The sequence below is a fragment of the Podarcis pityusensis genome (assembly GCF_964106645.2).
Source record: "Podarcis pityusensis genome assembly, chromosome: 1".
Classification (NCBI taxonomy): domain Eukaryota; kingdom Metazoa; phylum Chordata; class Lepidosauria; order Squamata; family Lacertidae; genus Podarcis; species Podarcis pityusensis.
Genome location: NC_138028.1, coordinates 121,877,625 through 121,900,510, shown reverse-complemented (window position 1 = coordinate 121,900,510; position 22,886 = coordinate 121,877,625). Strand labels below are relative to the sequence as shown.

Genomic DNA, 22,886 nt, shown 5'->3' with positions numbered 1-22,886 from the left:
CCTCGCTCACGTGGTCCCGCCGACCGCGCGAGGGGGGGCGGGGACGGCCGTCCCAAGCGTCATTTCGCCAGTTTAACCCTTTCGGGGGCTCTTTTGCACGCCCTTGAATGGGGGAGAGGCAGTTTGTTGCCCGTTCGTAGACACATACAGTACCCGGTTGGCGGGTAGCCAGTGGCAGGTAACTCTCGTCCTGGGGAAAAGAGGAGGTTATTTTAGATTAAGGGAAGGGGTGGGGGACCTTCTCTGCAGGGCCCTTGTTTAATTTGGGTGGTTACCTGTCATGGATGCTTCAGTTGAGTTTCCTGCATTGCAAGAGGGTTGGACTAGATGACCCGCTGGGATCCCACCTAGCTCTGCAGTTCTATGATTTTTGTGGACGGAGCCCCCAAAGCCAAATGCAGAAAGAAAGGGGCGAGGTAATGGCAACGATGTAGTGCCTAAATCAAAATTATTTAAAGTTGCTTCTCTGTGCGTGCATACTTGGGAGCAACGATTCTAAGATGTGCATAGAGAGACAAAAAAGAAAACGCATATTGTCCTACAACACCAACAACCCCAATGTGGTTTGCAATGTACCTTGTACGAATGCTGATGTTATTTGCTTAGGGTTCGCCAACCACAAACCAGAAAGTCACAAAATGTGAAGTATCTAAAAGGAGATAGGAGAAACTGGTTTCCGAATTTGCCTCTCTGTGCCAGGTGCTAGCACTAGGCCTTGTCCCTTGTCCAGTTCCCTAGCATCTCTGATTTAACAGACAGATATCAATCAGGTGAAGACGCTGGGAAGAGCATGCAGTGCTGTGCAATATTGGGTTTGGCATAAGCCAGTTTTCTTCGTGACTTTGTGTATATCAGGGGTCAGCAAGCTTTTTCAGCAGGGGGCTGGTCCACTATCCCTCAGACCTTGTGGGGGGCTGGACTATATTTTGAAAAAAATAACTAATTCCTATGCCCCACAAATAATCCAGAGATGCATTTTAAATAAAAGGACACATTCTACTCATGTAAAAACACGCTGATTCCTGGACTGTCCGCGGGCCAGATTTAGAAGGCAATTGGGCCGGATCTGGCCCCCGGGCCTTAGTTTGCCTACCCATGGTGTATATCATTAAGTCACGGGTACAATTTGCGACCTCAGGGATATCGTTTGCGATTTGATTTGAGTGCTGGTAAACTGGATGCTTTCTCCAGCAGAAGCAGTGTTAGAAAACTAGGAGCTAAATGGCACCTTAAACCTGGATTGTGGACGCCACAACGGAATGTCCAGGCGCGCTTTTTTAATAAAAAGGATACATAGCTGAAAAGGAATGAACTGCAGCTAAAATATTACGTTCATTTTGTTGATTTAAAGCAGAGTCTCGTGCCCAGCGGAAGGATGAGGAGTACGTGCTGCATACTCTATATTGCTTTATTTACAGTTCAAAGCTGGTATATTACAGAAAGACATCTTGCCTCTGCCGGAGCAGAAAATGCATCCTCTCTCCTCGACAGCTCGGAGAGAATCACCAAGTGAAAAACAGGAAACCAGTGTACGTCACATCCAGCCTCCCTTTCCCGTGAGAAACTCCAACAGTACAGACTGTGGAATGTAAACACCTGTCTCGTGACAAGCCCTTTCGCTGCACAGTGAAGGAAAGCAGAAACCAACATCCTCCCCCTTTCTGTGAACATCACTGGGCAGCGTGTTCGTACAATATCAGTACAAACCCAACTTCTGCACATAGGTACAGTGTTGATCCCTTGATACAATCTTGGACAATACATCAGCAGGAATTTCATTACCTGGCATATAGGACACCGTTACGAGTCCCTTCTGAATACATTCCCTAGCATGCTGCAACTTTAATTGCAAGTGCTTTGTGCTTTGCTTACAACCTTCAGACTTCAGCAAAGCCAAACATGCTTTGTTGTCCTGGTAAACCTGGATTGGACATTTGACAGGAATTTTCATATCTTTGCACAATTGTACTAACCATTCACAATCCTTAAGTGAATAAGACAGTGCATTCAGTTCGGCTTCACAAGTACTTAAGCTAACTGTTGTTTGCTTCTTGCATGACCAATCAAACAGACCTTGATTGTACATGTAGCAAACTCCAGACGTACTTTTCCTGTCTGTAGTGTCACTTCCAAAACTTGCATCTGCAAATATCTCAAGACCACCAGACTTCTGATTGTTGAATCTCAGTCTGTAATGCATAGTGCCTTTCAAATACCGCGCTATGCGTTTCAGAGCTTTCCAATCCTTGACACTAGGATTGTTGACTTGTCTGCTTAGCAAATTACAGCTAACAGCAATGTCTGGTCTTGAACATCTGGCAATGAAGTTTAGCTTGCCTAGCACACTTCTGTACAGTGTAGTGTCAGAAAATGCTTCTTCAGTGTCATCTACCTGATAACCTGTTGTCATCGGTGTGTCTACAGGGTTAGCATCCATCAGATTTAGTTTGCTTAACACATCAGCAATTTTCCGTGACTGGTGTACTAGAATGTTACCATCTTGATCTCTCTCTATTTCCAGAGATAGGTAGTTGTTTACCTCACCAAGATCTTTCATGTCAAAGTGCTCTTTCAGTTGAGCTAGGGCGTTATTGTACATTGCGACATCTTTCCAAAAGAATAATAAATCATCAACATAAAACAAACAGTACAGTTTCTTTTGCCCCTCCTCTTTGACAAATACACATGGATCAGCTTTCCCTTGCTGAAAACCTAGAGAAAACAATACTTCAGTGAGTTTTGTGTGCCAACACCGTGCACTTTGTTTGAGACCATAAAGGGATTTCTTCAGAGCACAAACAAATCCCTGTTTTACCTGTACGCCATCAGGTGGAAGCATATAAAGTGATTCATCTAGAGATCCGTACAGAAAAGCTGTATTAATATCATGGTGACTAATGTGTAGATTTTCCTCTGCAGCTAGCTTGAGCATAAGCCTAATGCTTTCATATCTCACTGTGGGTGAATAGGTCTCGTGATAGTCTTCACCTGGTACCTGTGCAAAACCTCTGGCTACCAATCTGGCTTTGTGTCTGACTATCTTGCCATTTTGATCTGTCTTCGCTTTGAAGACCCATTTGCTTCCAAGCAGTTTCATTCCTGGAACTACTGGAACTAGCTCCCATGTTTTGTTCCTTTCTAAGGAATCAAGCTCAGCCTTCATGGCATTTAACCATGGCTCAGCTTCCTTTGAATCCAAACCCTGGATTTCTTGGAAACTTGAAGGTTCAAATACCTTCTTGGAGCTTTTAACAGCTGTTACTGCTATCGTAGCAAACTCATCAGCAAATCTCTTTGGAGGTCTGCCTTTTGTGGCTCTCTGTGACCTACGAATTAGCCTTAAGTCTTCAACACTCTCCTCTTCCTTCTTAGGAGAAAAACGACCTATTGTGAACAATGGTTCCTCCAATTCTTGATCAGAGCTTTCAGAGGGTCGCATAGAGGCTTTCGCACTCTTGAAATCCTCTGAATCACCCGATTCAGTTTCAGATTCAGACTCAGAACCTTCATCAGTGGGTTGTTGTGGTTGCTTTTGACTATCCTCAGTCTCATCACCGTCATCAGGATAACATTGGAAAATTCCCACATTCTCCCCCCACTTTGCATTGTACTCAACACTTCTCGTGAGCTTAATTGTCTTAGAGTCAGTCATCATTATTCTGTAAGACCCTTTCTGATAACCTAGAAAGATACCATGCAATCCACGCTTGTCTAACTTGGAGTTTTGTGGTGAGCGAACCCACATGTCAGAACCAAAAATCTTCATGTGTTTGATGTATGGCTTCTTGCCAAACATCTTCTCATAGGGGGTACAACCAATCGCTGAAGATAACCTGCGATTGTAACTGTAAACAAAACATGAGAGAGATTCGGCCCAATAACTCTCTGGAAGATTGGCATCATGCAGCAAGGTTTTTAACCCTTGAAGCAATGTCTGATTTGCCCTTTCCGCAAGTCCATTCTGCCATGGCGAGCGAGGACTAGACAAATCGTGTTGAATTCCTTTCTCAGTCAGAAAAGCTTCAAACTGCTGAGAAGTGAATTCCCCCCCGCGATCAGTGAAAAGAGTCTTTATCTTCTTACCGTGCACATTTTCAACCAAGCACAGAATTCCTTGAACCTAGGAAAAGCCTCTGATTTCTGCTTGAGATTGTACACAAAAATATATCTGGAAAATGCATCAACGAGAACCATGAAGTACCTATTTTCACCCAAAGAGGGCGCTAGTGGTCCAACCAAATCAGCATGAACAACCTGGTATGGTTCCGTAGCTTGCCTACTAGACACCTTACCTTTCGCAGCCATTTTCACCTTGTTTGCTGCGCATGCTTTGCACTTCATGTGGTACCTGCAGGGTTTAATAGTCATACCTTCAACCAAGGCAGGCATTTTAGATACTGCCTCAAAATGCAAATGACCAAATTTTCTATGAAAATCGTGAATACATTCTGCATGCAAACTTTTGTTAGAACCTGCAATGCAACAAGTGTCATCCTTCACAACATCATCATAATACAAAACAAACAAACGATCAACATATTCAGCATGCAATACATAATCATTTTTCTTTGTGATGATGCACTTCCTGTTCTTGAAGGAAACGTCAATGTTCCGCTCATTCAGCTGTCCAACGCTGAGCAGATTATGTTTGGCGTCTGGCACGTAAAGCACATTCTGTATCGATAAGTCCAAACTGTGAAGAACAACAGTTCCGTAGCCTTTACTGGGAATAGTGTGGTCATCCGCCTGGTGAATCGCACCTTCCTGCGGTGTAAAAGACACAAACAGTCTCTTATCGTTGCACATGTGGTGGGTCGCCGCTGAATCAACAACGAAGAAAGATCTAGACGTCTTCTGGACCTCTGCAACCTTTGGAGTGAAGCGTGAAACCATAGCCTTGTGCTGCGTTGTCCTAGACACCGGACCTTTGCCTTTGCCTCGGCCTTTTCCGCGCGATGAGCTTTCGCTGCGCTGCTCTGTCTTGGCCCTGGGATATCTGCATTCCCTCTTCATATGGCCTAGACGTCCACACGAGTAGCATTTCACTGCCTTCAAAGCTTTGGCGCCATCTGGTGGTTCCACTGCACTATGGGATGACGTCTGTGAAGACTCCCCCTTGCCCATGCAGCTAGCACCCCGGCGATCTGCTTCATTTAAAATCACGGCAGTTACATAGTCCACTGTTAGCTGAGCGGTTGGCTGCACAGCAATCTGGGTTGCAACAGACTCCCAACCTGAACCCAAAGATTGTAGTATCATGAAAGAATACACAGCCTCTGGAAAGTTGAGTCCTCTCTGTTGCAGCTCATGTCTCAGATTTTGCATCTCCATCAGATGTAAACGCACATCTCCACCTTCAGCAAGAGCCATATTATGCAGCTTGTTAAAGTAAAACATAGTGGATCCAGCTTCTGTCCTTAAGTGAGCTTCTCTCAAAGCGTCCCAAATTTCTCTGGCTGAGGTCTTATCACGCAATAGACAGAGCTCTTCTGGGGATACTATCAATGTAAGAGTTCCCCTTGCTTTGGAATCCTTAGCTTCCCATGCATCTGTAACTGGAACTGGGGGGGTTTCTGTAATCACCTCAAACAAACCCTCTTTCCGCAGAATTGCCTCTGCATACAGAACCCAGTCCGCGTAATTTTTCTTGTTGAGCTTAGGAATCCCACAAGCATCCTGAAGGGCCATCATGACTCTGGCATTAGCCTTCAGCGTCATATATGCTGCTTTAAATCTTGCTGCGTCACTGCTGCAGCTGCCTTATTCCAAAAGCGCACTTAAAAGTTACTTTCGATTTCCCCAGCATAGTGACTTGTGCCTGGGAGCCTTTTGCCTATTCCCGGCAAAACGGCTTTGAAAGTTCAAAGTCCAGCCATAAAGCCATTAACTAGAAGCTGGCAGGCTGCCCGGAGCAGTAGCACATACCTCATCAATCACCTCTACGCGCAGAGCAGATTCCGTTCCGATCTGTCCCTCTGCATTCCGATGCTTTGCCGGCACTCCGATTCGACTTCTGGAGCCCATAACCACGTGTTGATTTAAAGCAGAGTCTCGTGCCCAGCGGAAGGATGAGGAGTACGTGCTGCATACTCTATATTGCTTTATTTACAGTTCAAAGCTGGTATATTACAGAAAGACATCTTGCCTCTGCCGGAGCAGAAAATGCATCCTCTCTCCTCGACAGCTCGGAGAGAATCACCAAGTGAAAAACAGGAAACCAGTGTACGTCACATCCAGCCTCCCTTTCCCGTGAGAAACTCCAACAGTACAGACTGTGGAATGTAAACACCTGTCTCGTGACAAGCCCTTTCGCTGCACAGTGAAGGAAAGCAGAAACCAACACATTTTTCCCATGATCTAGTCGTTCCCCTGCCCACCCCCCTAATATTCTTTAAAGGGTCTCTTCTCCAGACTTCAGAGAGTAGCTGGAAGTGGGGAGGCAGAAAAAGGTCCTCCTTTCCTTCCACTCTACGCTTTTAATCTGAAACCTTAGGCGCAATACTGCGCCCAGAGCTCAGAAACTGCTTGCACTAATGAAATTCCCCATCGCAAAATATGCCTAGAACAATGGGAGTTTCAAACATTGAGCAGAAGCCTTGCAGCTCAGTGGTGGGTGCACAGTTTCTACAGGAAAACATCCTCAGGATTGTTTAATAATAATAAATAAAAATGTTTATGGCAAATATTTTTAAACCACTCTTCATCTACACACCCGGGCAGAAGACAAAAGGCATGGAATAAAAGAGTCATGCTGAAAAAAGTCATCAGGAACAAACAGAGGCATATAAAAACAAACAGAAGAAACTAAATAATAAACAGGTTTTGAACTTTCAAATGCTTGGTCAAATAAGCTTTTAACCCAGCATTGGGATGATGGTAATGTTGGCACCAGTCATTCTCCATTCCACAAATGGAACACCATGACATTGTTGCTGCATGATGAATTTCCCCTGACATCAGGACAAAGAAAAGATCCTCTCCTTAAGACATGGGCAGGTGGTTTAGGAAGAGCCACTCCATTAGGTATTTGGGTTCTAAGACTGTTATGGCTTTAAAGATCAGCACCAGCCCCTTGAATTAGGGTGGGAAGCAAAAGATATTTCAGAATTGGCGTAATATGATTCCTTCTATCAGTAGGCAGTTAAACATTCTGGTATTCTGCCTCTGATGAAACTTCTAAGCATTCTTCAAGGGCAGCCCAAATTTTAATAGCAATTTCTAGGGAATAGTACTAAATGTATGCTGATATTTTTTATTTGGCTTATTTATGACAGATTACAAATATGTAACCTGAGTTTCATATAACACTGCATCAAACCTTCCAGGGATGCTACCTACAAACTTCCAGAGTCTTTTAAGTCACAACACCATTTTGTCAAACCTACAGCCAAATTTACATTCGAAGTTATAAACAAGATTATGCATTAAAACAGACTTATAGCATGATCCTATGCATGTTGATCAGGAAGTAAGCTAGAATTGCAGGAGGGAGAACTACTTCTTATTTTCAAATCCTCAAACAGATAATCATCAATCTTGTGAACTACCTTGAGATCTTTGGATGAAAGGCGGTATATAAATCTAACAAATAAATGAATAATCAATTTGCAGAATGTGACTTGGAACAATGACTGATTATGGTTACTCTAGTCTACCTTTCTTTTTCTATTGACATCTCATCTGTATTTCAAAATAGCTTCTTGTGAGCCATACTGTTTACTTTGCATTAGCTATGTTTGGCAACATATTCAACAAGGAGAATAAACCTTGTTCCGCAAGATTTTAATCTCTTATCTTGACTAACCAGAAGAGATAATATTACATTCCTTTTGTTGCTCCGTAACGCTGAACAATAAAGATGCAGCACAGAAGGAAATGAATGTAAAAAAATTAACAAACGGTATCAGAGTACTTCTAAGTATTTTCCCCTTCTTTGGCCTTTATGTTCTGCTGCCACTGCAATCCAAATGATGGCTGTGTATTTGCTTTTGCATTGTTAAACCCTACACCTGCCTTGTGGGTGTTAGATTAGGCCCTTCTAGGAGCGGGATAGGCAGACCAGTCTTGTGATATCTAAAGCTTTTGAGGTCCTCCAGTTGCTTCAGAAATACAGTCATAACCTTGCAAGTCGAACGCCTTGCGAGTCGAACGTTTTGGCTCCCTAACGTCGCAAACCCGGAAGTTCGGATTCCAAAGAATCCGAACGTCCGACATGGGTTCCGCGGCTTCCTATTGGCTGCAGGAGCTTCCTGCCAATCGGAAGCTGCGCCTTGGTTTCCAGACATTTTGGAAATCGAACGGATTTCCAGACAGATTCCGTTCAACTTCCGAGGTACGACTGTAGTGCCTTAGCCAGGTGGCTCTAAGGATCATGCTCAAACCCCAGGAACTTGTGATCTGGACCAGGACCAGGACCAGGACCAGGACCAGGACCAGGACCAGGACCAGGACCAAGGGCAACATCCAACAGAGTAGTTCTGTTAGCACAAGGACTTCTGCCTATGAAGTGGAACTTCCTCTCCCTGTGCATTCTGTATATATGTTCTGTGGGTCTTGGACCCAATTAAAGGGGCACATGAGAAAAGGAGAGGAGAAGGAGGGAGAAGAGGAAGTTCTATTGTGCAAATGGAATCCCTTGCAATATCAGAACTACTTCATTGGATACCTCTCCAAGTTCACAAGGCCTTTCACATGAAAAATCCATTCCTGGCTTTCCTTCAGGATTCCTGTTTGAACAATCTAATTTGGCGGGGAGTGGAAGAGGAGGGAGCTGTTTAGCTGCAGCTGTTGTTAAGACAACTGAGAGCCAAAAGCTCTTGCCAATCGCCTGCAAATCACTCAGAGACCTACCAGAAGTCTCTGCAGAAATTGCCTCTGGTAGCTCTGAGCTCTCTTGCATAAGCCTTTCTTAAATGAATGGGAGCTCTGCCAGAGCACAGTGCTATTTGTTGAGATGCTCTATAGCAGAGGTTTGGCTCTGGGGACCCTCTCTTTGAGTGCCTTTCCGACTTTCCAAATCAGCCAAGAATAAGGTTCATGATGCACTGCTGAAGGTTTAGAAGCTTTTCATTATTTATTGAGAAGCGATGAAGGAAAATCCCTATAATAAAGGATTAACGCAGATGCTCACGTTTCATTCACCTGTGTTCCCTTCTGTAACCTGCCAACAGTGTTTTGTCCAATTATTTAATCCTTCTGTTGTTGTCCGCAACAGATTTCTCAGTGTTTGAAAGCTTTCAAAAGCACATCTCTCTTTCTTAGTTTTGGCATACAAAGCCATCCATAATGCTTAGCTTTCTCAAATCTTGAGGATTCTTTGGAAACAACAAACAGGGCTTGATTAGTATTAGTATTGGCATAGTCTTTATTCATCAAATGAAGGTGGCTGAAGACTCAAATATCCAGTTTCACTATTCTCCCACTTTTGGGGCAATTGATACTGACTTCCAGCTACACCTGAATACCCTGGTCACATGAATCCTGAAGAAATGCACAGAATTCACCACTGTCCAGCTTTTGCCACACACTTCTTGTTTGCAGCATTCCAAGAATCAAACTGTTTTCAGTTCTCTGTGTATCATCCACACTCACACAGCTACTTTATGTTGCATAAACAGCAGTTACCCATAACTGATGCCTGCCATGGGCAGAGAAGGTTGTTGTGAAAATGAGCCTTATGCTTAAAAAAGGTAAAGATAAAGGACCTCTGACAGTTAAGTCCAGTCGCAGACGACTCTGGGGTTGCGGCGCTCATCTCACTTTATAGGCCAAGGGAGCTGGCGTTTGCCCGCAGACAGTTTTTCTGGGTTATGTGGCCAGCATGACTAAGCTGCTTCTGGCGCAACGGAACACTGAAACCAGAGCAGCGCATGGAAACGCCATTTACCTTCCCGCCGGAGTGGTACCTATTTATCTACTTGCACTTTTTTTGGCGTGCTTTCGAACTGCTAAGTTGGCAGGAACTGGGACCAAGCAACAGGAGCTCACCCCATCGTGGGGATTCAAACCACTGACCTTCTGATCAGCAAGCCCAAAAGGCTCAGTGGTTTAGACCACAGCGCCACCCACGTCCCACACTCACACAGCTACTTTATGTTGCATAAACACCTGTTACCCGTAACTGACACCTGCCGTGGGCAGAGAAGGTTGTTGTGAAAATGAGCCCTATGCTTAACTACAGTAAAAGACCCAGCAGAAAAACACCCCCAGCAGAAACCTCCCCTTCTGTCTGTTAGCCCCTAGCATTGTACTACACAATAGCACAAGGAATTCAGGGCCTCGTGCCTGTTCATGTGCTTTTCCCTTTGCACAAGCCAACAAACAAACCCAGAATCTTGGCTTGCTGAAACACTGGTCAATGGATTTGGAACAAGCCATGGTATTAAGACAGCTTCAAACCATTGTTTGAGATCTTGACTTGTTTCTGAAATAATTAGCCACAGTTTCCCGGTTCAGACAAAACAGGAAACTATAGTTAATTGAAGACTTCCTTGTTTGCTGGCAGATATTTGCTGGCTTGTGGAAAGAGAGAAGGAGCAAAGAGCTGCAGCCAATCCCAAAACATGTAGCATTACCCAAAGGCCTCCTTTTTATCTTGGCTTCTTCTTCTTCTTCTTCTTCTTCTTCTTCTTCTTCTTCTTCTTCTTCTTCTTCTTCTTAAACCAAAACATGATTTCTATTTATTACAGATTTATTCAAACCGTGTGTCTTTGGAAACTGTGAAATGTGACGCCTGAATTGATAAAGAAAGAACACTCTTTCAACACAATGTTTTTGACACAGGTAAAATCATCCCCCCATCTATCTATCTATCTATCTATCTATCTTATTGATCACTTTCTTTGCTTCCAGATGTCTAGCCCATAACATTACCTCAGAATGTGTTTTGTTTTCTTCTTTCAGTGTTTGACCTTCGGCATGACTGTCATTCCAGACAGTATTGGTGTTTTCCAAATAGTTTGATGACATTTATTCATAGATCACTAGCCTCAGGCTGCCCTTAATCCAGCATACATCAACAAGTTATACAGATAGCCAAGACATTAAAAAAACCTGTTAAAATTATACAGCTCTAAAGTTTGCAAAACCGCAAGAGAATGGATATGTTTGCTTTGTGCTGCTTATGAAAGGCCTGTGACAGATTCCTCAAAATCAATTAATGTGCAAGGACAGGGGTACCCAAACTTTCTTCAAAGAGGGCCAGATTTGATGAAGTGAACATGCGTGAGGGCCGACCAAAGCTTTTTAAAGGATTTTACCCCATGTTCCTAGGATTTAGGATTTAACCCCAAAGTTGTTGAGCTTTTGAGCTTTTTTAAGGCTTTTACCCCAGGACATATACTGCCACGGAGGCCAGATTAAATCGACCGGCAGGCCAGATTAGGCCCCTGAAATGGACTTTGGACATGCCTGTGCTAGGAGGAAGGAGGATTCCTTTTGCCCCGGTGGAAAAATAGTGCACTGCTGAGTGCAAGGAAACCGGTATTCCAGAAACGTTAAGGAAAGACGCCTGAATCTTTCCCAGCAAATGAGTAATTGGGTGAATCCACTGGGTTTTTGAAATACCCCAAGATGTATTGCAGTTTAAATTTGTTTTAAATAATCATCTAGCTCTTATTTGGAACCCCAGCTTTGATAAGAGAATTATAAGGCTTACCAATTTCTTTCCCCCCCCCACCCCAAAGTTTTTCAAATCCATATTGAGGGGGGCGGGAAATATTAGGTCAACATCTTTATTAACGTGAATTTTTTATTCTTTTCTTGTCGGCCAACATGGCTGCCTTTGTTTTTTTGAAGAAATAGATAAACCTTGACAAAAGGATTGTCATGTTGCTTGATGCTTGGAGAAGAGAATTTGTTCAAGCCTATATGCATTAAATAACATGTGTGGGTGTATATCACATACACATATACAAACAATGGGGGGGGGCCTGTATTGTTAAATTGCATTAAAAAAATGTAAACTATGTTTTAATGTGAACATGCAGCATGCTGGTGCACCCTGCTCAAAAGTTCCCAGGGTATATGTCCCCTGCTCCAGCTGTTGCCACGCCATGCAGTGTTTTTCACCCCTGGGGTTTCCTCAAAGGTATGCAGTAGCATTTTTTCCTAGAAGAAAAGCACTGACAACGTGTATGAAACAACCCTGAGCTTGGCTTATCATAACATCTTCCAAGGGCTCACGGTTGCTTTCCCCCAAACAAACAACAAGCAGTAATCTAAGAAGAAACCTTGATTTCCGCTCATGGTTGGTTTGGGGAAAACAGTCCACAGCAGCCCAGGTTTGAACAACACAACAGGCCGGATCCTGGCTTGTTTCATCAGTGGTATGGGAACAGCAGAAACAGCAGACGAGTACCATGGGAAATTTTTGAACAGTGTGTTCCAGGATGTTGAGTGTTCACATTGAACCATAGCTTGTAGTCCATAGGGAACAGAATGTAGGATCTCAGTTCTGGTGATTTGGGGTTAAATGTCAGCTTAGCCAAGACGTCCCACTGAGAACGGGGGGGGGGGGGGGGGCAATTAGTTTTACTTGGAAAATCATCTAAAAAGCCAACTGAGGCACTCCCTTTCCTCATAAGTTTTTTTTTAAATAATAATTTTTATTAAGTTTTCCATTTTAACAATCCAATCAGATCACATTACATATTCCAAATTATACAAATACATCTCATATAGTCCGAATATTCTGCCAAATTATAAATTTTTGTTGGGGCTTCCCATGCTTCAAGTTCAGTGGGGTTCCAATCATTTTATGTTTCTACTGCCTTGAGTTTCCAATAGTTCCTTCTTTAAATCCTCCTGTTGTTATCCTTCCTTCCTTCATGGCCTCTGAGTTGTTTCCACAGGCGAGTTGAAGTGAGCAGTAATATGCTTCTGTGTGAAGTTTGTATGACTCTCCTTTCCCCCCTCCCTTCCCTCATAAGTTATGCCAGAACTAATCACCTGTAGGGTGGGAATAGAGAGCCTGGGCAGGGTAGTGACTACATGATGTTAAATTCTAAATTTTAAATTTTGTTATTGTACAGTTTCTTTGTAGGTATGCCTGTCTACAGAAATCTTTCGCAGGGAGCGGTTTTGGAGGAGCAATTTCAAAACCTCCTGAACCTTGCTGGATTGATTGTTTAAGAAGAGTCTCTGTTTGCTGTGGCAAACACTTTTCTACCAAAATAGTTTTGGGTATCGAAACCAGCTGCGATGATACAGCCGCAGCTGTGGTGGATGAAGCTGGCAACGTTTTAGGAGAAGCCCTGCATTCTCAAAGCGCGGTTCATTTGAAGTAAGTAATTCTTACTGCTGGTGAAAACATAGTTTTAGGTACTACGTATGTTGAATATCATGTTGTTATTTTGTCATCACGTGAGTTTGTTCTGTAAGTGCATCTAGAGCGCTGCCACAGTATCAACAATCCAAGATCAGTGGTGTCAAAAAACTCCTAAAAGTCTGGGAAAACCCCCAGAAAGGTAGATTTCTTTGATTTCTTAAAAACACACACACACACACAAAATTGATCTCTAGTGTTGCTACTACAGCTGTGTTGGAAGCCAGACCTGCAGGTTGCCAAAAAAGAAAGAAGTGCTGACTAGCGAGAACATCAACTTCTGAGTTTTTGAGCTAGGCCAAACAGATTTAATGTAAGCATCATGTACTTTTTTTAAAAAAAAATACATTTTATTAGTATTTTCCACACAACAACAACAACACGAAAAATATCGAAAAATAACAATACACAACACAAAAACCAACATTTGAAAACTAAAGAAAGCAACAACAAAAAGCAACAACAACAAAATCCATATCTTACAAGTTAATACTATAAACACTAAAACAACAACTACAAGACATTGACTAGCACCAATCGCAAAGCACCTCCTTTATCTCTCATTGTGTCTTCCTGTTTTCCTTATCATCTCTATCCTAACATCTAGATATAAATCCCTCTTTCTTATCCTTTCACGTAAGCATCATGTACATGTTTGTTTCTCATCAGAACAGGTGGAATTATTCCTTCGGTGGCACAACAGCTTCACCAAGAAAACATTGCAAGGGTAGTGCAAGAAGCACTTGCCGTCAGCAGAGTTAGCGCAGATGGACTCTCAGCCATTGCAACAACCGTGAAGCCAGGACTTGCTTTGAGCCTCGGAGTTGGCTTGGCCTATAGTCTGGAACTGGTGGAGAAATGCAAGAAGCCTTTCATTCCCATCCATCATATGGAGGCGCACGCTCTTACCGTTAGGTTGACCAATCGTGTGGACTTCCCGTTCCTGGTACTTTTGCTCTCGGGGGGTCACTGTATACTAGCGGTAGCGCAAGGAGTTTCAGATTTCCTTCTCCTTGGACAGACATTGGACATTGCACCTGGGGACATGTTGGATAAGGTAATCCTTTTAATTAGTGTTTATTTATTAAAACATCTGTATGCTGCTATATCATAAATATATCAAATATATCAAAGCAGTTTACAGCAATAAAGACACAAAGCAATACAATACAATAAAGCTATAAAGTTAAAAACAGACATCAATTAACCATTGTGGAAGGATGTATAGTCGTACCTTTGTACTCCAACGGCTTGGCTCCCAAACAAAGCGGCTTCTGAACGCTGTAAACCCAGAAATGTTCCAATTTGTGAATGTTTTTTGGAAGCCAAACCTCCGACGCGGCTTCCACGGCTTCTGCTTGAGTGCAGGAAGCTCCTGCAGTCAATCGGAAGCCACGCCTTGGAGCCAGTGTGGTATAGTGGTTAAGAGTGGTAGTCTCGTAATCTGGGGAACTGGGTTCGTGTCCCTGCTCCTCCACATGCAGCTGCTGGGGGACCTTGGGCTAGTCACACTTCTCTGAAGTCTCTCAGCCCCACTCACCTCACAGAGTGTTTGTTGTGGGGGAGGAAGGGAAAGGAGAATGTTAGCCGCTTTGAGACTCCTTCGGGTAGTGATGAAGCGGGATATCTAATCCAAACTCTTCTTCTTCTTCAAACAGTTTCAGGAGTTGAATGGACTACAGGAACAGATTGAGTTTGATTGAGTATTCTTAATCGCCTGCATAGGCCTGGTGGAATAGATAAGTTTCCAGCAGGCGTTTAAAAGTTGGCACAGAAGGCCCCTGCTGAATCTCTGTTGGCAGAATAGCCCACGGGACAGGGCCAGTGAGGAAAGCCCTGTGCAATTGTCCCACTTACTTGGTGATCATTTAGCTAATTGGGATAAAACCATAACGATGTGGCTGCCATGCGGCTGGCTCAGTGTCAAGCCTCAGCACATAACAACAAGGATTTGAGGTGTGACTTGGGACCTTCAGAATCATCAAGCTACTCCTTGTGCTCATTTGCCTTTTCCAGTGACATTTAAAATATATGTGTACATTTCTTTAATTTCTGCTTCCATTTGGATTGTTTAGGTAGCCAGAAGGCTTTCTTTACGAAAGCACCCAGAGTGCTCTAGCCTGAGCGGTGGAAAAGCGATAGAACGTTTGGCTCAGCAGGGAAATAGACGGCGTTATGAATTCAAAGTCCCCATGGAGCAACATCACAACTGCAACTTTTCCTTTGCTGGACTTCAGTCCCAGGTCACTAGAGCGATCGCAGAAAAAGAAAAGGAGGAAGGTATTTACCAAAATACGACGGATACAAATTGCGCCTGAGAGCTTCACATAGGCTTGGGAAACCTATTTGATTGTAATTTCTGCAGGGCGTCAGGAAGGACAACTCCTGTCCTGCATACCAGACCTTGCTGCAGCAGTCCAGCACACGGTAACTGCTCATATTGTCGCTCGAACACACCGAGCCATTCATTTCTGTAGAAGGAAGGGTATCTTGCCACAGAGGAAGGCAACTTTGGTAAGTGTCAAAATTTAAAAATTCCTTCCAGTAGCACCTTAGAGACCAACTAAGTTTGTTATTGGAATGAGCTTTTGTGCGCATGCACACTTCTTCAGTGTGTGTGTGTGTGTTGTCAGGAAAACAAACCAGGGAACTGCGTCTTCCCTCCGAAGCACCCCTTGGGATGATTCATCACTCTTCTGTCCTGAGTTGCTACTGCGACATATATCCGAAGATATCTGCACACACAAATGCAGAAGCTGGACTTGAGGTGTAGAATACTCAGCTAATTTATTATGTACAAGATCAAGTGTTGCAGAACAAAGAAATCAAGGCTTCTCTCTCCTTCTCGTCCGAGAGAGAACAGAAAATGCGGAAGCATAACATAACGGAACAGTGTAACCGAACTTCCGTTCTCATGACTCCAACAGTGTGGAATGTCAACACAGACATGTGATGAAAACAATCACACATCAGCAGTGGGGAGGAATGAAATCCCAACGTGTGTGTTGCACAGTTAACTTATCCTAAGCTCCAACAATGTGGCCAGCAGCTTAGTTGTATTAATCGCTTGCACCTTTAGGTCCAGGAAGTGGTGACCTGATCAACAGAGAGACACAAATTAGTAACAAATATTATTAACTAACACGAAGGAAATAAAATAAAAACTGAATCCAAGAGCACAAGACTTTGCATGTACTTGGGGAAAGTCAACATGTCACGGGGGCTATGGCTTTGCCACACCCGTTGTATGTAATACCTAATGGTGCCTATTCAAATATCTTTATATGAATTTCAAAATGGCAGAGGGGGAGAGGGCATGTTTCTGCCCTGTGCAGGGATTACTGCCAGCAAGGTGAGCCAGGTTGCTATAAGCATAATCCTGCCGCCCTACTTCCTCAGACTTCCCATAAACATGACTTTCGAACACTGGTTTCAGGTGGCTTCGGGGGGTGTTGCAAGTAACCAGTATATCCGGAAAGCTCTGCAGGTTTTAACTGATGCCACCGATTTCGCCCTGGTATGTCCGCCTCCCAGACTGTGCACTGACAACGGTGTTATGATTGCATGGTAAGCAAATATGTGTTTTTTTCTTCTGTTTGGAATTCTGTTCTGAATAATAATGCAACATAGTTAATTGGAAACCACTTCGTTGGTATATCTAAACACAGTTTCTGTGTAGTTGTATATAGCGCCATGGGAGTTAGTTGCCAATAAATGTATACGTTTTGTATATGTGATGGCGTTGTATATTTGGGGTACATACCTTTCTTACAGGACGCGGGTGGCGCTGTGGGTTAAACCACAGAGCCTAGGGCTTGCTGATCAGAAGGTCGGCAGTTTGAATCCCAGCAACGGGGTGAGCTCTCGCTGCTCTGTCCCAGCTCCTGCCAACCTAGCAGTTCGAAAACACGTCAAAGTGCAAGTAGATAAGTAGGTACCGCTCCGGTGGGAAGGTAAACGGCGTTTCTGTGCGCTTCTCTGGTTCGCCAGAAGCGGCTCAGTCATGCTGGCCACATGACCCGGAAGCTGTCTGCGGACAAATGCTGGCTCCCTGAGCCAGTAAAGCGAGATGAGCACGCAAACCCAGAGTTGTCCACAACTGGACCTAACGGTCAGGGGTCTCTTTACCTTTACCTTTCTTACATGCAAGTTCACTAAGTGCGAACCACCCTGGTAGCATTGTCCTTCAGAGAGAAAACTGCCTGTTATTGTTGGGTGAAGAAGGAGGAGGAGGAGGAGGAGGAGGAGGAGGAGGAGGAGGAGAAGAAGAAGAAAGAGCATAGAAGAAGAAGAAGAAGAAGAAGAAGAAGAAGAAGAAGAAGAAAGAGCATGGCCAAACCACGTTTTCTCCAGTCAAGGGCCCTTCTTAGGCTAGCAGAAATTATCTCTATCTGAAATCTCTTTGCTGAGCTTACATCAACAATACTGCATTTAGTTCACTGTAATGGGGGGGGGAATGAACTAGTTTATGGAAAACACTTTACACAAATATTCTCTCTTTAGGAATGGCATTGAAAGGCTTTGTTCAGGACTGGGTGTTTTATATAGCACAGAAGGCATAAGATACGAACCAAAGTAAGTAGTATTTATTATATTTATTATATTTCCCCCTCAGTACTGTGTTCTGTTATCTCTGTAGCACTCCAGAAAAACAGAGACAATATCTGTTGAGTGCTTTAAAATCTTACGAGACCTAGAGAGAGTGGAGCAGCAGAAGTCCCATGCCATAGTTTTCTGTTCCTCTCCTTTCTCCCTTATATCCAGGATTATACCTCTGTATTCTTCCTTGCTGTATAGCAGCCCAAATCAGTTCAGCAGTATTTAAATTCTGTCCCTAAAACCTTGCAAAATATAATGTATTGGGTGTGTGGGTGGGTGTGGGAAATGCACAATAGGAAAAGGTTGCACAATCGTTGGGAATAAAGTTGGACATATTGACAGAGAAAACACTAATCTCTGACCATTTCAGATTTTTAATGTTACCCAGGTGTTCTTCTCAAAATTTGGGAATATGATTTCCTGTCCGTTGGAAACCACTGTGGTGAACAAAAGTTGATGGCAAATTCCAGCTGGCCCACACTGACTGACATGCTGGAGGTTGAATGGATACATAGAGCTTTTTGAATTCTGTTATTTGTCCTTGGATAAGGTGTTATAGGACCTCAGAATCCACCAGGGGTTTCATAGAGACAGAAAGAATGTTTTTAAATTTTAATTACAGTGCTCAGATATTTCAACAGGTTTATTCACCACTGTGCTTTTTTATGGACGATTTCCATATCAGTGTTGACCCTGTTCATATTATAGACAGCACATAATTCCTCTCACTGGATTTTGGGGTACACACTACTGCTGATATTATATAGTGGGCGGTCCTTAAATTGTTTAAATTAATATATAAAAAAGACAGAATAAGTGGCATTTCGTTCAGCAATACTAGTCGCGTGTTGTTGTTTTCTTTTGCTGTAGCTTGGCATCTTTTTTTTCTATAGGCTCAGCTGCAATCCCAAATCTAAACATAGACTGAGTTACACTTTCCTAAGGACCAAATTCATCTTGGCTTTTCATCAGAATTTGAGCTATGTGCTGTTGTCAATGCCCTCTTCCGGGCTCTCAGCCATGTATCTGATTTTTCACTCACAAACGGCTGTGTCCGGTTCCCTGCGACTTTGTCTACAGCTTTTGGCTTGGACAACAAGTTCTTGCTCTTCCAACTGTACTTTCAGAGCCTCTATATTTCTGGGGAGGACAGTTCTTCCCAAAAACCAACAGAAGTAGCCACGCTTCTCATTGAATTACTTCCGAGACAGAAATTTGGGGGAGTGGGGAAAATAAAAGACATGTAAATACGTTCCTTTAGCTATAGTGTCAACTTACCATTTCTCACGTGGCTGAAGGAAATAAACAAAGTGCTCCGCTTATGGATGTTCTCTGTCCTATTTATATGGTCTTTCAGGACTTAGTAAATCTCTCTGGTGTAGCTCCTCCTCTCCTTGGGGTTGAGGAGAGAAAGAGGGGAGAATGAACTACTGATATTTGTCTTGGGAACAAAAGAAGGGTGAGGGCAAATAATAATTTTATCCTTGTGGAAAATGTAAAATTCTTTTTCTGAAGAAAGTATACTGAACTCAAAAATCCTATGAAGAGAGGTCACTGTTATGAGAGGAATTGTCCAAAGACTTATGAGGAAACTTAAAATTTATTAACAGATGTTTAAATTCTAGATGAGATACGAAAGGTCAAATCTGTTTATACGGATCAAGGAAACCCAAATACTTCTGTTTGGTGTTAGTCTGCACAATGTAGGAATACTAAACTATAGCTGCATTGTTTTCCATAGTACAACAGTATTCATTATGGGAGTTAAGATTAAGAATGATATAAAGGAGATACTGAGTATATATATATATATTTTTTAAAAAATATTTATTAGAGTTTAAAATAAAAATAGATATAATAAACAGTATAACATATATCTTAACATAATTTCACATTTTCTTTGGACTTCCTCACACCTCCCGCTCCCACTTTCATCGTTGTAACTTTTTGCCAGCAATTTATTATCTTATTTGCATTCTTATGTCCCATCTATATATTTATAATCTTGTAATTCTCAAGAAGGTTTATATTTTCTCAGTCTCACTTATTTTCTTAAATCATCTAATTTAGTGGTGGTCAATTGTTTATGATCTAGCATCCTGCTTAACATTCACTCAAATTACAATATTTTTGTAAATAAATCTTGAATTTCTTCCAGTCCTCCTCCATCTTCTCCTCTCCCAGGTCACGGATTCTGCCGGTCATCTCGGCCAGTTCCATATAGTCTATCAGTTGCATCTAAGGAGATACTGAGTATAGAATTCATTATTACCTACAGGAGCCAAATATGTATGCGGTTTATAATGCTGGCTAATTATTTTGTATGATACTGAATTTATAATGGGATGCCTATGCTTGTGTCTTAAATGTATTTTTTAAATTTTTATTTATTTATTAGAGCTCTGCTTGGGACGGATATCTCAGAAGAAGTCCAAAAAGCTTCCATCAAAATGCCAGCACCAAATCAGATGTGAAAAGTGAATTCTGCCACTATCCATTTCAATGGGAGCTCCATACCATTTGCCCCAGCCTCTGTATGACAATGTGCCATTGCTGAGATTTTTCATTACTAAGCTGGGGATATCAAAATGAAAAATAAACCAAGAACAGCATAGGCATTCTTATAAGCCGTAAATGAAGAATATATTTCGAAGCTTTCTACCCTGTTCTGTAAATTTCAACATCGACCCTTGTCAACAGTTAAACAAGGCTTTTGGTTTCCAAAAGGACCAGTGGAAAGAAGAAGTAAAAGCAGAAGGGTTTCTGCATGACAGATAATGCCATTTCCTTTCCCAAGTGGTTGCATACTTGAATACAGTTGCTCTTCTTGATTGTGAGGCTACCTACACCAAAGTGAATTGGAATAAATCCCCTTCTGAAGTTGTTTAAAATTTTACTCTGTTTGTTAATACAATGGTACCTCGGGTTACATACACTTCAGGTTACAGACCCTACTAACACAGAAATATTGCCTCAGGTTAAGAACTTTGCTTCAGGATGAGAACAGAAATTGTGTAGTGGCGGCGCAGCAGCAGCAGGAGGCCCCATTAGCTAAAGTGGTGCTTCAGGTGAAGAACAGTTTCAGGTTAAGAACAGACCTCCAGAACGAATTAAGTTCTTAACCTGAGGTACTACTGTATAGTTTATCTTTATCATGCTGTCACCATCCTTTGCTTAAGATCATGGCCCAGTGAAGTAAGTCCTTTGGTTTAGTCCCTTTGTAACTCAGTAACCACACTAAGCACCTGGGGGATAAGAATCAAATTTGGTACGTTTGTTTAGTACCTTCCAAATGGGAATACCAGTTCAAAGCCTTCACCTGTTTGCAAGTGGGGGAGAAATGTTACACCTGCCTTGAAGGTTATTGATATTGCATCCAGGAATAAAGCCCCAGCAGCCCCTTTCAAATGGACCAAGAAAGATGGGGGAATCACTGTAACAGGATACATCCCTATGAAACTGAGCTACCTCACTGTAGTTTAATAATCACATTTACAGCGTAATTCTCTATTTTAAGTTAAAACATCTGCTTAAACCAGTTTTCAAGGTGAAGGGAAGGATGTAAAACATACCGCCGTTTACCTCCGTCACTGTGTTCTGTTGGGCCAGAAGCGGTTTAGTCATGCTGGCCACATGACCCGGAAAGCTGTCTGCGGACGAACGCCGGCTCCCTCGGCCTGAAAGCGGAGATGAGCGCCGGACCCCATAGTCGATTTTGACTGGACTTAACCGTCCAGGGGTCCTTTACCTTTTTACCTTACCTTAAAACATACCATGGACAGATACTTTCTATGAAGAAGCCTTGAATTATTAGAGTAGATGTTCCAGCATCCCTTCTACTACGCCCGTATAGAAAAGACATAAAATTAATTTTAACGTGATCGCTTGAATTGTGAGAGTTAACACAGAGGCAAGACTGGAAGCATCATACGAAAGACACAGTTCGCGTTTGTCACCTGTACCTTTGGTGTACATACAATTATGAGCTATACTTCTGTTGAGCTATACTTGGGAAAACCAAGATTCTTCAAAGCACCGCCAAGACATTCATTCCAATTCCAAGCAGATTGTCGAAGCCCAAGATGGCTTTGTGGGCTTCGACAATCTGTTAGGAATTGGAATGAATGTCTTGATGGTGCTTTGAAGGATCTTGGTTTTCCCAGAACATTCTGGGGTAAACCAAAATCGCACAGCATAGAATATTGCATTGTCTGCAAAGATCTAATTTTGCATTCTGCAACCGAGTTTTCTTGGGGTGAAAATGGGTTTGATTTGCGATGAATGATCCCCCGCTTTCTTAGCCATGCCTGGAAGGCTTCAGACAGCCCAGCTCCCAAAATTGGGATTTTTCTAACATGAAATGCAACCTCTTGAACATGTGCTATACTAGCTAAATTGGGCAAAGGCTGGAATTATCATGTGGTGTGCAATCCAGCCATCATTTAGCTCTTTTAAGTCTAATGGTTAAGGATGTGCTGATGGTCTCCCATTGAAGTCAATTATGCTTTAGAAAGTGCTTGGCTGCGGCTGAATGGTGCTACACACTATTTCTGTTGCCTTCCAGCTTGAAGAAGGTGTGTATATAAGCAGGGGGCTGTCTTTATCTCGGGGGTGGGGAGTGGGCTCCCCACACCTCTTGGAACCCTAGAAAAACAACTGGAAGGAAATGGGGCTGATCCAGTATGCTTAGCGCAGCTGCCTATCTTAACATGCCAACTTCCCCATATTCCAAACACTTGAAGAGTGTGCGTTGACACCAACAGTAAGGTCCACCACGGCTTTCTTCCAAGGTCTTTCTCCCTAGCAAGTGTGCTTAGGATTTCAGGCTTAAAACATGGACTACTGCAATGCGCTCTACGTGGGGCTACCTTTGAAGGTGACCCGGAAACTACAGCTAATCCAGAACGCGGCAGCTAGACTGGTGACTGGGGGTGGCCGCCAAGACCACATAACACCGGTCTTG

The 22,886-nt window shown here is 42.9% G+C and overlaps 1 protein-coding gene across 2 annotated transcripts; it reads left to right on the top strand.

The window, feature by feature from the left end:
• Positions 1–46: 46 nt before the first annotated feature.
• Positions 47–20,814, top strand: OSGEPL1 (O-sialoglycoprotein endopeptidase like 1). 2 transcript variants are annotated; one of them, XM_080971938.1, is made up of 9 exons: positions 47–178; positions 10,689–10,782; positions 13,032–13,282; positions 13,994–14,381; positions 15,400–15,604; positions 15,690–15,838; positions 16,761–16,891; positions 17,828–17,899; positions 20,322–20,814. In XM_080971938.1, exons 2-9 carry the CDS (start codon positions 10,768–10,770, stop codon positions 20,395–20,397), a joined length of 1,287 nt encoding a protein of 428 aa, XP_080828064.1. In that variant the 5' UTR covers positions 47–178; positions 10,689–10,767; the 3' UTR covers positions 20,398–20,814. The 2 variants fall into 2 exon arrangements, with proteins under 2 accessions (XP_080828064.1, XP_080828065.1); XM_080971939.1 differs by lacking the exon at positions 47–178 and adding an exon at positions 302–416.
• The last annotated feature ends 2,072 nt before the right edge of the window (positions 20,815–22,886 follow it).

Excerpts from the sequence above, each read along its gene's own strand:
- OSGEPL1 (XM_080971938.1), top strand. Across the intron at positions 14,382-15,399 it reads CTGGGGACATGTTGGATAAG|GTAGCCAGAAGGCTTTCTTT; the intron begins GTAATCCTTTTA and ends TGGATTGTTTAG. Across the intron at positions 17,900-20,321 it reads GGCATAAGATACGAACCAAA|AGCTCTGCTTGGGACGGATA; the intron begins GTAAGTAGTATT and ends TTTATTTATTAG.